Below are 11,651 nucleotides of genomic sequence, written 5' to 3'. Positions count from 1 at the left end.
GAATATATTTCCTTCTTTTATCTGTTTTCCACTTTATAAATGACACAAATACTCACAAATGCATGCAATAATAAAAAAACAAGTAAATAAAGTACGTTTTAATACATATGGCTACAACTGGTAGCTTTTTGGGTATTTTACATCTCCAGCATTTATTTTAAAAGTCAGAAAGCATCTCCTGGTTGTTGCTGTTTCCTTCAGCCCACCTTGACATTTTCAGAAAACTTGTACAGTTGCGTGTTGGATCTAACTGGTTATGTCTGACAGGAATGTCGATGGCTCCCATGAGCGGTCCCCAATCGAGCCCCTGCCCAACACCAGCACTGCAAGGACACAATCAGAGCACCGGACCCAAGCCTTGGACTGACGGTGAGTCCTCAGGCTGATGCCGGTTTCTGTTCCAGCCTCAGCAGCTTTTATAAGCAACATGTTTCTCAAATATTTGTTAAAACTGTCTCTTTGTCATGTGAAACAGAAAAGCTCCTTCACCGGCACATCATGTACACGCTAAAGATTAGCGAAGGATAAGATCATTAAAAGTCTTATGTTTTTTTTCCAGGTCAAGCTAGTGACAATCAAGCACAGAAGCACCTCACCCTGGTCCCCAGCGGCCGCCCGTCTCCCGCTCCCCCCCAGGCGCCTGTAGGGGCCCCGGGCCCCGTCCCTGGGAGTTCAGGGGCCGTTCACCCTCCAGGGCAGCAGGTGTCGCCCATGCTCCAAATGCAGCAGAAGCAGAACCGGATCACTCCGGTCCAGAAGCCCCAGGGGTTGGACCCGGTGGGAATCCTGCAGGAGAGAGAGTTCAGGTAGAGTTTGGACCAGTGCCACAGGGTCACTGTTCTCACTTTTCTTGGGAACAAAAATATAAAATATCACATTTTATTAGTCTAAAATGTGAAAACTGAAAATGAAGATGGAGATCTGGAACAAGGTTTCCAGAATTCTAACACACTGTTAGAGTTCTGCTTTTAAACTCAGAATGAGCAGCATTGAAATGCATTAAAATTCATTACATACATTAAAGCTTATTAAAATGCATTTCTATGAGATGTAGCTGTTTATCAGAGGAATGAAATTCTCTGGAGTTTAAACTGAAATAGTTGAAAATAAATCACAAAACAAATCTGCGTCCCTTCAGCGTGATGGAGGTGAAGTGTCTGGTGGAGGTCCTGTTTAGTCTGAATTTGGATAAGCACTTTATAAACTTAGTTCATTTATTGTTCAGTCATGATGAATTTAATGAACATGGGAGAAATGAATATAGTTTTGGCATCTGAAGGTCAACAGATTAGGATTTGAACTAATTTGTAACAGACATGGCCAACAGAATCTGATTACAGGTCAGTTTGTGACGATGGTACATGCGTTACAGATGTTGCTGTTTTTGCTGACTGTTTCCAGACTTAATTTAGTTTTTTATTCTCTTTAGTTTCGGTTATTCCCCAACAATCTGTGATTAATGTCTCCATTCTGCCGTTGTTCCTTCTCATCGTTGACCAGCGATTGCAATAATCGTAAATTGAAAATGTGTTTCTTGCGATAATTCCTAGTGATTTCTGTTTTCTAAAAACGTTGACATGTATTCTGTGGCTTTTTAACGGTGTGATGGTCTCCGTCAGGCTGCAGGCCCGGATCGCTCACCGGATCCAGGAACTGGAGAGTCTGCCCGGCTCTCTGCCGCCAGACCTCCGAACTAAAGCGACGGTGGAGCTCAAGGCGCTGCGGCTGCTCAACTTCCAGCGGCAGGTAGGAGAGCTGAACCTACATGAAACGTTTTTGGCCTCCAGTTCAGAACAGAAACTGAAATCCAGCAAATCTTTGTTTTTCTGACAACAACAAAATAATGAACAGCAACTTTTACAAGAAAATGAATCAGATTTTCTTCAGGACTGCCACTAAAAACTACTTTATTTTCCATTTAAAAATGACACATTTTTCTTAAAGGCGAGTTTTTCTTTAACAGTTTTTATTGCAAACCAGGACATAAAATGAAAAAGAAAAACATTTGCTACAGTGCTTTCTCTAGCATGAAGATTGTTCAGCCATGAATGCAACCGTTTCCCCGCTTTACTTAAACATCTCCTCTGCTGTCACACTTTTTCTTCTTGTGTTTGGAAAAACGTAAAGTCATGTCATCTTTTCGATCTTCTCCAACGGAAGACGGCACGCGACTCGTGCGCGTGCTGTTGAATCCAGATCTTCACTTTCACTAAATAAAAAGTCACATTTTGTTTTGTTTCTCACTGTCTGAAGTTAAATCAGATTAATCTTCTCTGTTTTAGGTTAGTTGGAATTAACATATTTATTTCTAATGACAAATACCAGAAAACATTTTTTAGATATTTTTTGTAACTTTCTTCATTATGAAATGCCTCTTTCCATTTTATTTCTTTTTACTGATAAAAATTTTATGCTATAGCTGTTTTCATCTAATTGTCGTACAAATTTTGGGCAAACTTTTCAAACGTCGTAAAAAAGAGAAAAAAGAAAATGATACTTAGGCGTGTTTCCATTAATCAGGCTATGCAAAGCTCAAACATTTATAGAAATATGGTTAGTATTATAAAAAATTAACATAACTAGTGGTTGTTAAATGTTGACACCTCCATTGTTATGCATGGCTATGATAAACAGGAAGTACAGGTTGCTAACTAGCATAGACCATAAATCCCCTCAATGATGGACGTTTGGACTTAAGAACTCGGAGCCTCAAGATTTTGCGAAGTGAAGTCACTTATTTCAAATTTCAAGCCCTTTTGAATGTGATACTTTATATAATGTGTATAAAAAAGCATTGATGGAAACTTTTTTTCTTATGCAACCGGACGTAACGTCCAGCTGAGGCAGGATGTGGTGGCGTGTATGAGGCGCGACACGACCCTGGAGACGGCCCTCAACTCGAAGGCGTACAGGCGCAGCAAGCGGCAGACGCTCAGGGAGGCGCGCATGACGGAGAAGCTGGAGAAGCAGCAGAAACTGGAGCAGGAGAAGAAGCGGCGACAGAAACATCAGGTTGAGCCGTCTGAGCTGAACGTCTAGCTTTCAGTGCGAAACGGTAAAAATCCTGAAGATTTTTAAAGCTTAATCGTTGTTGCTTGGTTTGCAGGAATATCTCAACAGTATTCTCCAACATGCCAAGGACTTTAAGGAGTACCACCGCTCGGTGTCCGGGAAAATCCAGAAACTCACCCGCGCCGTTGCCACCTGGCACACAAACACCGAGCGGGAGCAGAAGAAGGAGACGGAGCGGCTGGAGAAGGAGAGGATGAAGAAGCTGCTGGTAAGTCTGTGGCCACATCATCTACAGAAGAACAAAGACAAATAATTTCCCTCGAGGTTTCGTTAAATTATGTCTTATTCAACGCGCTGTGTTTCAGCCGGAAGATTATTTGTGTTGCACAACGCTCTGACTTCCACCAGTGAGCTGCTGACAAATGCTAAGTGCTGTTAGCAGCTGTGTAGGAAGACGCACCGCCGAAAAGAGAGCGCTCACTCTGGGAAATATTATTTCAAACTTTTATCACTTAAAATTACTTCCAAACTTAACTTTGCTCTCTTTAGGCTTTGGAGTATAATTTGCTTAATATCTTCTGGCTCCGTTTTGTTGCTTGGTGATCAAGAAGTGTAATAATGTATAAAAAATAATAAAACATAGATTACCTAAAAAAAAAAAAAACATTTTTTTAGATAAAAAAGTAGTATGAAAGGCAGTACCTCATTTTAATCTTGCTTTTTAATTTTTAAAATTTAATATGAAATGTTTTATTTCTCACTGAGTTGTTCGTATTTTAAGCAATGAAATAGTTTCTTAAAAAAAGGAGCTGAATTATTTATTTGTTACTACCAAAGGGGGAAATTACTATTACTAACAAAAGGGTTTAGAACAGCCATAATTTGAATCCATTGACAAATTTTAGGATTTGTCTCCTGGATGTTTTTTTAATAGTTTTAGATGTTTGCAGACAGAGATTAGGAAATTGTATCCGTCTTGAATTTGCGGCCTTTTGAGAGGCTGCATTAGGAGTCTGAAGGGGAACTAACTCCCCCCCCCGTCACCGTCTGTCCAGGAAGAGGATGAGGAAGGCTATCGGAAACTCATTGACCAGAAGAAGGACAAGCGTCTGGCCTACCTGCTGCAGCAGACGGATGAATACGTGGCCAACCTCACCACTCTGGTGTACGAACACAAAGCCGCTCAGGCTGCCAAGGAGAAGAAGAGGAGGAAGACGAAAAAGAAGGTGGGAAGAAGTTTTGAGTTTGTTCTTTACTTCTGACAAGGCGCTCAATTCCAAAACCAAGGATATATATTCTTTTTTTAGAAAAGATTTCTGTAACTCTATTAGCCTCCATTTGCAGTAATCAGACAGAAAATGGGCAAAGAAAGAAGAAGGTGGAAACATGCAGCAAAAGGCACTAAAACTATTTATTGTTGATGAATTTGTTGGTCTTAACCGTGATGTTGTCTACGTAAAACATACCGTATTTTCCGCACTATAAGGCGCACCGGATTATAAGGCGCACATTCAATGAATGGCCTATTTTAAAACTTTTTTCATATATAAGGCGCATAGAATAGACGCTACAATAGAAGCTGGAGTTACGTTATGCATCCACTAGATGGAGCTGCACTAAAGGGAATGTCAACAAAACGGTCTGACTCGGATCGGCGAGGAGAGCCTTCTGCAACTGGGCCGGGGTGTGACCGGACGATGGTCACCCGTCTCCGTTCGCGCACAGCATGTTGGTGGAGAACGTGGTGATAAATGACCTGCAGACGACCCGATTATCAGGTCGGTAGGTAGATAAGTCAGTCAAACTTTATTAACATACCAGCGTTCTGACAACTATCCCAGCATGCACCGCGTGCTTCTTCTTCTTCGGGTGAAAATGAAGTCAGCGGCTGCTTACCGTAGCTGCTAGACCTGTTGTGGCTCAATATTGGTCCATATATAAGGCGCACCGGGTTATAAGGCGCACTGTCGGTTTTTGAGGAAATTGAAGGTTTTTAGGTGAGCCTTATAGTGCGGAAAATACGGTAAATTAAAAATGCATCGTTAATCTTGTTTGTTTTAGCAGTTTTTTTGCACACTTCCACTAATAGCAGAGCTCCTTTATCAGTTAGCATTTTGCTAACCTTTAAAACATCTAGCACAGTTAGCTTCCCCTACATTTATTCTTCTGCATAAATTTGAAAGCTCAATTTTGTTTGAGTTTTTCTGAACTTAGCTTGACATCCACGTTGACGTTTTGGCTATCAGCTGTTAAAACTTCTTCAAGCAGCTAAACGTTTACATTCATGCTCTTGTTTTGAAGTGGGTGAGAATCGTTTACTCAGCAGTTTTTCTTTTTCATTTCCAGAAGGTGGAAGGAGACGGTGAAGGTACCAGCGCCATTGGACCGGACGGCGAGGTTAGTCAAATACGACTGATGGGTTTTTTTCCCCACCTTTTGTTATTCATATTAAAGTTGTCTTTTTTCTGAAATGTTGGTCATGTACTGCTGGAGGTGAATATGCAGCTCTGCTCTGCAGAGCAGAGAGAGAACATTTTAGTGACTGTTGATTCTTTATTTTTCTCTCATTAGTGATAAATCTTTAAAAGATCCTTTAGCTTTTTTCAATATGAGTGAACCTGGTGAGTTTAGTTGTGAATTTAGCAGCTAAATGTGGTGTCGTTTAGAGCTGAGACCAAAACCAACTCAGAAAAGCAGGGAATATTGCATCGATTGGATTAAGAGACTTCAATCCAACTCCAAGGAAGAAATATATTTTTCTACTTAGAGCTGAAGTCTAAAGTTTCAGTTTTCTGTTTGTCCTGTTTTAAACAAACAGCTTAATTCCTTGGTCTTAACCTGTTTGCCTTTTTATCATATGCGTCTTTAGAAACAAAAACCTGTCAGAGTCTTTGTGAAGCTGCGTAGCGTTTGCTTGGCTCACAGCGTCTCGTTGTGTTGCAGCCCATGGATGAGAGCAGCCAGATGAGCGAGCTGCCAGTCAAAGTGATCCAGACGGAGACCGGGAAGGTCCTGCAGGGGACCGACGCCCCCAAGTCCAGCCAGCTGGAGGCTTGGCTGGAGATGAACCCTGGGTGAGAAGCCGTACTGTTACGCTGAGCCGGTATCGGCTGCAGAAACCTTGACGACATTTCGCTGAGCTTCATCTGCTCTGAGCAGATCGGGCAGATTTATATGGAAATGAATGGAAATGGCAAACCAGGGCAGGATCACTGTTTCTCTACTACTGCTGAATTATTTCAGTGGCTTCAGTTTGTAAAAGTCAAAGGTTTCTTATGCTGTCTGGAAAAGACTAGAGTCTGAAAAATGTTTAAACATGCATTTGAGATGGAAAGTTTAGTTCTTTCCTGACTCACTTTAATCTTGTCCAGAGCAGTCTGTGACTTTTAGCAGACTGTGTTTTTGGCTGTGACAGGCAGAAAGGATAAACCGGAGCTCTGCTGCGTTACGTTCAGCCTTCCTGGGATCTGCTGGAATCTAACTCGGTTTAAAAGCATCAGCCTGAATGAGCACCAGATGCATTTCTGTAGAAAGTTTCCTTTTAAACAGCTTCTTTGACCTCTTTATGCTCCGTCTGACATCACTTGGAACGCATCACTGATCCTGAAAATGGCTAAATTTGATGCGGCTTCTCACAGTAATAGCATCCGCACCGCAGAGTGTCGTCTTTTAAGTGTGGCGCGTTCACTGAATACGCGCTCGTCAGGCTGAAAATCTGCCCATACCGTCCTCTAGCAGAAATAGTTTATCAGACAGACACCAAAGTAAATTAAATTAGCAGTACATCCTTTAGTGTTTAGTTTTACTTCATCACATCTGAATTTCTGTACAACTCATCGACCACATTCGCTGTCAGAGAACCAACTCATGAAAACGCGCTCACTCAAAACTAAAAAGAAATCATTAAATATTTTTAGGGAGAAGATTTGAACCTGTCTTCAGTTAGAGATGCAGATGATATTCAGTTGGTCACATAATTTTAACCAAATGAAAAGGTCTAAACTCCACAGTTTGTTAAAGTTCTGAGACGCCGTTTAATGGTGGATTTTCTTCAATTAAATGAAGATAAAACTGGAATATTTATCTTTGCGCCACAAAAATGCATGTATAAGATAAAGGAGACGCTTGGACCGCTATTCTTTGGTTCCTCTCTTGGGAACCATCTAGTTTTACTTTGGATGCAAAGTCTCTGTTTCATTCTTGTTTTTAATCATTGTTAAGCTAATCTGCATTGTCTCACGTCATGAACTGGGAATAATTATTCATCCTTTTGTTTCAAAACAATTGGAATATTGAAATGAATTATGCACAAGCCTCATCAAAACCTCCTGAGAGCAGTTTCAAAGTAATCCGATTACTGCTGACAGGTTTCTGGTTTGTTTAAGAGTCTGTTATTGACTTGCAGAGACGCAGGCGGTTCAGAACGTTTCTGCAGCCAGATGTACACAGCAGATCCCTGGTGTTCTGCCGGCGTTCTGCTTAGGTTCTGCTGGCGTTCTGACGTTCGGCTGCGGTTCTACTGGCGTTCTGCCGACGTTCTGCTGGCGTTCTGCTGACGTTCGGTTGCGGTTCTGCTGGTGTTCTGCCGACGTTCCGCCGGCGTTCTGCTGAGGTTCCGCCGGCGTTCAGCTGACGTTCTGCTGATGTTCTGCTGATGTTCCGCCGGCGTTCTGCTGACGTTCTGCTGGCGTGCTGCTGGCGTTCTGCTGACGTGCTGCTGGCGTTCTGCTGCGGTTCTGCTGGCGTTCTGCTGGCGTTCTGCTGAGGTTCCGCCGGCGTTCTGCTGAGGTTCTGCTGATGTGCTGCTGGCGTTCTGCCGAGGTTCTGATGGCGTTCTGCCGACGTTCTGCTGGCGTTCTGCTGACGTTCGGTTGCGGTTCTGCTGGTGTTCTGCCGACGTTCCGCCGGCGTTCTGCTGAGGTTCCGCCGGCGTTCAGCTGACGTTCTGCTGATGTTCTGCTGATGTTCGGCTGCGGTACTGCCGGCGTTCTGCTGACGTTTGGCTGCGGTTCTGCTGATGGTTCCCCATGCTGAAGTGAAGAAACGAGGAGACGGAGCGTTCTGTTCAGTAGCCTCCAGAATCTGGATTTCTCTTCCTTTGGATTTAAAATTGGTCGACTTGAAAATCCAGTCCAAACAAAACATTTCACATCTGCTTTTTATGTACTTGTGCTTTTATTAGGGTGCACCATTGAATCGCCTCTGATTACTTTCATTTTGAGTGAGCAGCTGATACTTCAATATGAAACCGATCTCATCTCTGACTCTTCTGTAGAATAATGCAAACCAGATGTGAAATATTGAGCCGTTACAGATTCTGAAACAGCTCATAGTTGAGATGTCAAAAAAAGCTTTGAAATGATTCAGTATTTAAATCTGTAGAGTGGCACAAAATTTACTGGAAACATTAAAAAAGTAAGTTTGTAGGAACCTGATGATCTATCCTACACACAGCCTGGATGCAGATTGTTCTGGTTTTAAACCAAACGGTGTGCAGCCGTTCCTCAAGATGTTTCTGCTTCTGTCTGATTTCTTATCTCTTTGCTGATGGTGGAAACTTCCTGTGTCCGTTTTTGTTCTGACCAGGTATGAAGTCGCTCCTCGTTCAGACAGCGAGGAAAGCGGCTCAGAGTTCGAGGAAGAGGTCAGTGGCCTTCATCAGCATCATGTTTCATCCTCAGTTCTGCCATGCTTTGAATCAGCTGCCTGCTGTTTGTATGTGAGCAGGTTGCTCCACCAGGGGGCGGTAGCTGCAAGCAGTTTTAATTCTTAGCCTTTGATATGTTTGGACTCTGTTTTAATGATCTGCTTTCAATTTGGCCTTATCAGGACGAAGAGGAAATGGGCAAGGCGGAAACGGAGGAGAAGAAGAAAACTGATCCCAACGGAGACGAAGTGGCTGAGAAAAACACCAAGAACATCATCGAGTACTGCATTTGTTTTTCATTGTCACACATATTACATTTTAGCTCTGAGAAAACACGAGTCCAACGCAGGCATAATGAAGTTAAAGAAGAGTCGGACGGGAGCGAAAGCACTTCAGCTGTTCTCTTCCTCTGCACGCGTTCAGGACGGCCAAACAAGACGTGGACGATGAGTACAGCGTCCCCACTGGGCAGACCAGCTCCCAGTCGTACTACGGCGTGGCACACGCCGTCATCGAGAGGGTGGAGAAGCAGTCGTCTCTGCTGATCAACGGCATGCTCAAACAGTACCAGGTAAACATCCAACCGCCTCAAATGTTGAGAGCCAATCCACTTTTTTCACTTCCAAGGCCGATAAGCTGAGGTACACGAGGTTTCTGTCCACCACAAATCTGCAACAAACTTCCAGAAAACTGCAAAACAGCCGAAACACTGAGTTCCTTTAAATCCAGACTAAAATCCCACCTGGTTATAGTTTAGAGCTTTTGAACCGTATTAAATGAAACATTGAGAACATATTTGATGTGTATGACTCTGGTGAAGGCAAAATGTAATTTTGAGTTTTTATGTAAAGAGGCTTAAACTTGATTAATTGAAACAGCTGAACCAGCTTAAAACGTTTCTGAAGACATAAATGTACCGAATTACATTTTTATTTGATAACTCTGCAGCAGTACAGCACACTTAAACACTTAAATACCAGAAAAATACACCAACAAACCTTTCAGTCGGTTCAGAAAGTGGAATTGGGAATTCTAAATATAATGTAAAATAAATAAATAAAGCATGACGTCACTCAGGGCACAAAGCGTAGAACTAGACAGAACAGATCTGCACTCTTGGATTAAATTAGCCGTTTACTTGGCTGAACTGAATCCATCTGTTTTGATTCCTCTTGAGCTTTTCATGTTTTCTCAGAAACTCAAACCTCAAATAGGCTTGTTGGGGTTTTTTGTGTCGCAGAACGACACAAAGCAGTGATTAAGAGGGAAGATGAAGAAAATATTTCCTTTTTATGAGTGAAACCTTCTAAGTGGGAGTTTGGTGTGAATTGGAACTCGGCCTTCTGTTCTGCGAGGAGAACAAAAGTAACAAACGTCATGAAGAGCAGCAGACGGCTGAGGCATGAAATCTGAAAACAAATCTAAAATAATTTGTCTTCAATTTTAAAATCCCCCCAAAATTGTCAGACTGCTTTCAGCTTCATCTGCAGTCATTTTCCCACTTATTTTCCTGTTAAAACGCTTCGCCGGCGTTGGAAAAGCAGATTTTTACGGAGTCGTACGTCGTCCTGGCAGTAATCGGTCAAAAAGACAGTTGCTTAACAGAAAAGACACACAGTGGTGACAGTAATGGAGAAGTCATTTCTGCTCGTTAAGACGGATTTTAAAAGCCTGTTGGAGTTAACAAATAAATGTCTTGATTCCATGAGTGAAAGAGCCGGCTGTCATTTAAAATTCATTCAGCGCACACAGTGCAGCGTGCGCTTATGTTGCCGCATCTGCTTTTAGTTTAATTTGAAACGGAAATTTCATACTGAAAAAAAAATAATCAACTTTTCTAAAAGTTGAAAAACTGAACCACTTGCAGTTTTTCAGCTCTGAACTGCAAAAGTTAAAAGTCTTAGATTTCCCAACCCAAACTTCGAATTCCCAGAAAATGCTTTTAGAAATTATTCATTTAATGTTGATTTTTTTTTCGCTCCCTGAACAAACTGAAGGGAAATGGGTAAACAACCTGATCGTAACAGAAATCTGAGCCACATAGTTTCTGTTTAACTTTAATGTCCAAGCATTTAGGGTGAAAATGTCCATTACATGGAAATTGACGGTGAGGATTCAACCTAAACTGGGAATCCAGAGTCGATGCCTGCAGACCCTGCTGGGCTTTTACTGGAGTCCTGCTGGAGGTCGGATCCTGTCGGATAGTAAGGCCTCCACTCTGCTGAAACACCGTCACACACATCACCTTTCAGAAGCATAAATTAACCCTGATGGGCCGAGAGAAGCAGCTTTATCGTCCATCACTGATGGGAGCTGATGATGCAGGTTGTGCGTCAAATTTATGGGTCTACCAGAAATGCTGGATTCACAAGGTTCCGTCCTGAGGATAAAATAAATGATTTATTGTATATTATTACATTTTATGTAATTAATTAATCTAAATTATTGACATATTAAAGTTCTGGCTACAGTAATTTGTGATGCCCGAATCTTTTTGTTGAATCTTGATGAGATGACCAGAGATAAGCAGGCAGATACTTTTAAAATCTGATTTAGTTTTTCTTCTCCATCTTTGATTCAGTTTTAAACTTAACAATAAAAGTTGGGGGGAAGTTTTAATGCTTGTAGTCACATAATCTCCTCATTCTGTGTTTGAGTCAGAGATACGAACCTGCAGCACATTTCTGTCTTTTACGGTTCATGTGTTTTCTTGCTAATGAGCTTTTCTGTCTCTAGACATTAAAAGAAACTTTTAAGAGCTCAAACAACCTGGAAATCTGTATTGTTCAGCAAAAGGCTGCTCAGTGCAACTCTAACATGAAGGGAGTAATCTGCTGGAGATTTGTGCTTTTAATACAAGTTAAGCAGCAGCCAGATCATTTGTTTAGGAAAAATTGCATCTAAATAATCCTCATATTCTTAATTAGCATATAAATTATGCGAAGCTGGCTGACCGTAGCCTAGTTTTGTGGTTGTTTGCATCCATTAGCAT

At 41.9% G+C, this 11,651-nt stretch overlaps 1 protein-coding gene across 1 annotated transcript in view; it reads left to right on the top strand.

Annotated features, from left to right (window-relative positions):
* The window catches only part of smarca2 (SWI/SNF related BAF chromatin remodeling complex subunit ATPase 2), a 40,776-nt gene that overhangs the window by 5,202 nt on the left and 23,923 nt on the right, over positions 1 to 11,651 (top strand). The window contains exons 5-15 of the mRNA XM_008419373.3: positions 268 to 369; positions 560 to 806; positions 1,620 to 1,746; positions 2,839 to 3,012; positions 3,107 to 3,280; positions 4,068 to 4,238; positions 5,359 to 5,409; positions 5,956 to 6,086; positions 8,599 to 8,656; positions 8,842 to 8,939; positions 9,083 to 9,230. Of these exons, the coding sequence (XP_008417595.2) occupies positions 268 to 369; positions 560 to 806; positions 1,620 to 1,746; positions 2,839 to 3,012; positions 3,107 to 3,280; positions 4,068 to 4,238; positions 5,359 to 5,409; positions 5,956 to 6,086; positions 8,599 to 8,656; positions 8,842 to 8,939; positions 9,083 to 9,230 (1,481 nt within the window). The remainder of the gene's footprint in view (positions 1 to 267; positions 370 to 559; positions 807 to 1,619; positions 1,747 to 2,838; positions 3,013 to 3,106; positions 3,281 to 4,067; positions 4,239 to 5,358; positions 5,410 to 5,955; positions 6,087 to 8,598; positions 8,657 to 8,841; positions 8,940 to 9,082; positions 9,231 to 11,651) is intronic.

This window comes from Poecilia reticulata, chromosome 9, assembly GCF_904066995.2.
Source record: "Poecilia reticulata chromosome 9, P_reticulata-male-v2, whole genome shotgun sequence".
NCBI lineage: Eukaryota > Metazoa > Chordata > Actinopteri > Cyprinodontiformes > Poeciliidae > Poecilia > Poecilia reticulata.
The sequence above is the reverse complement of the archived record's forward strand: the minus strand, read 5'-3'. Positions and strand labels throughout refer to the sequence as shown.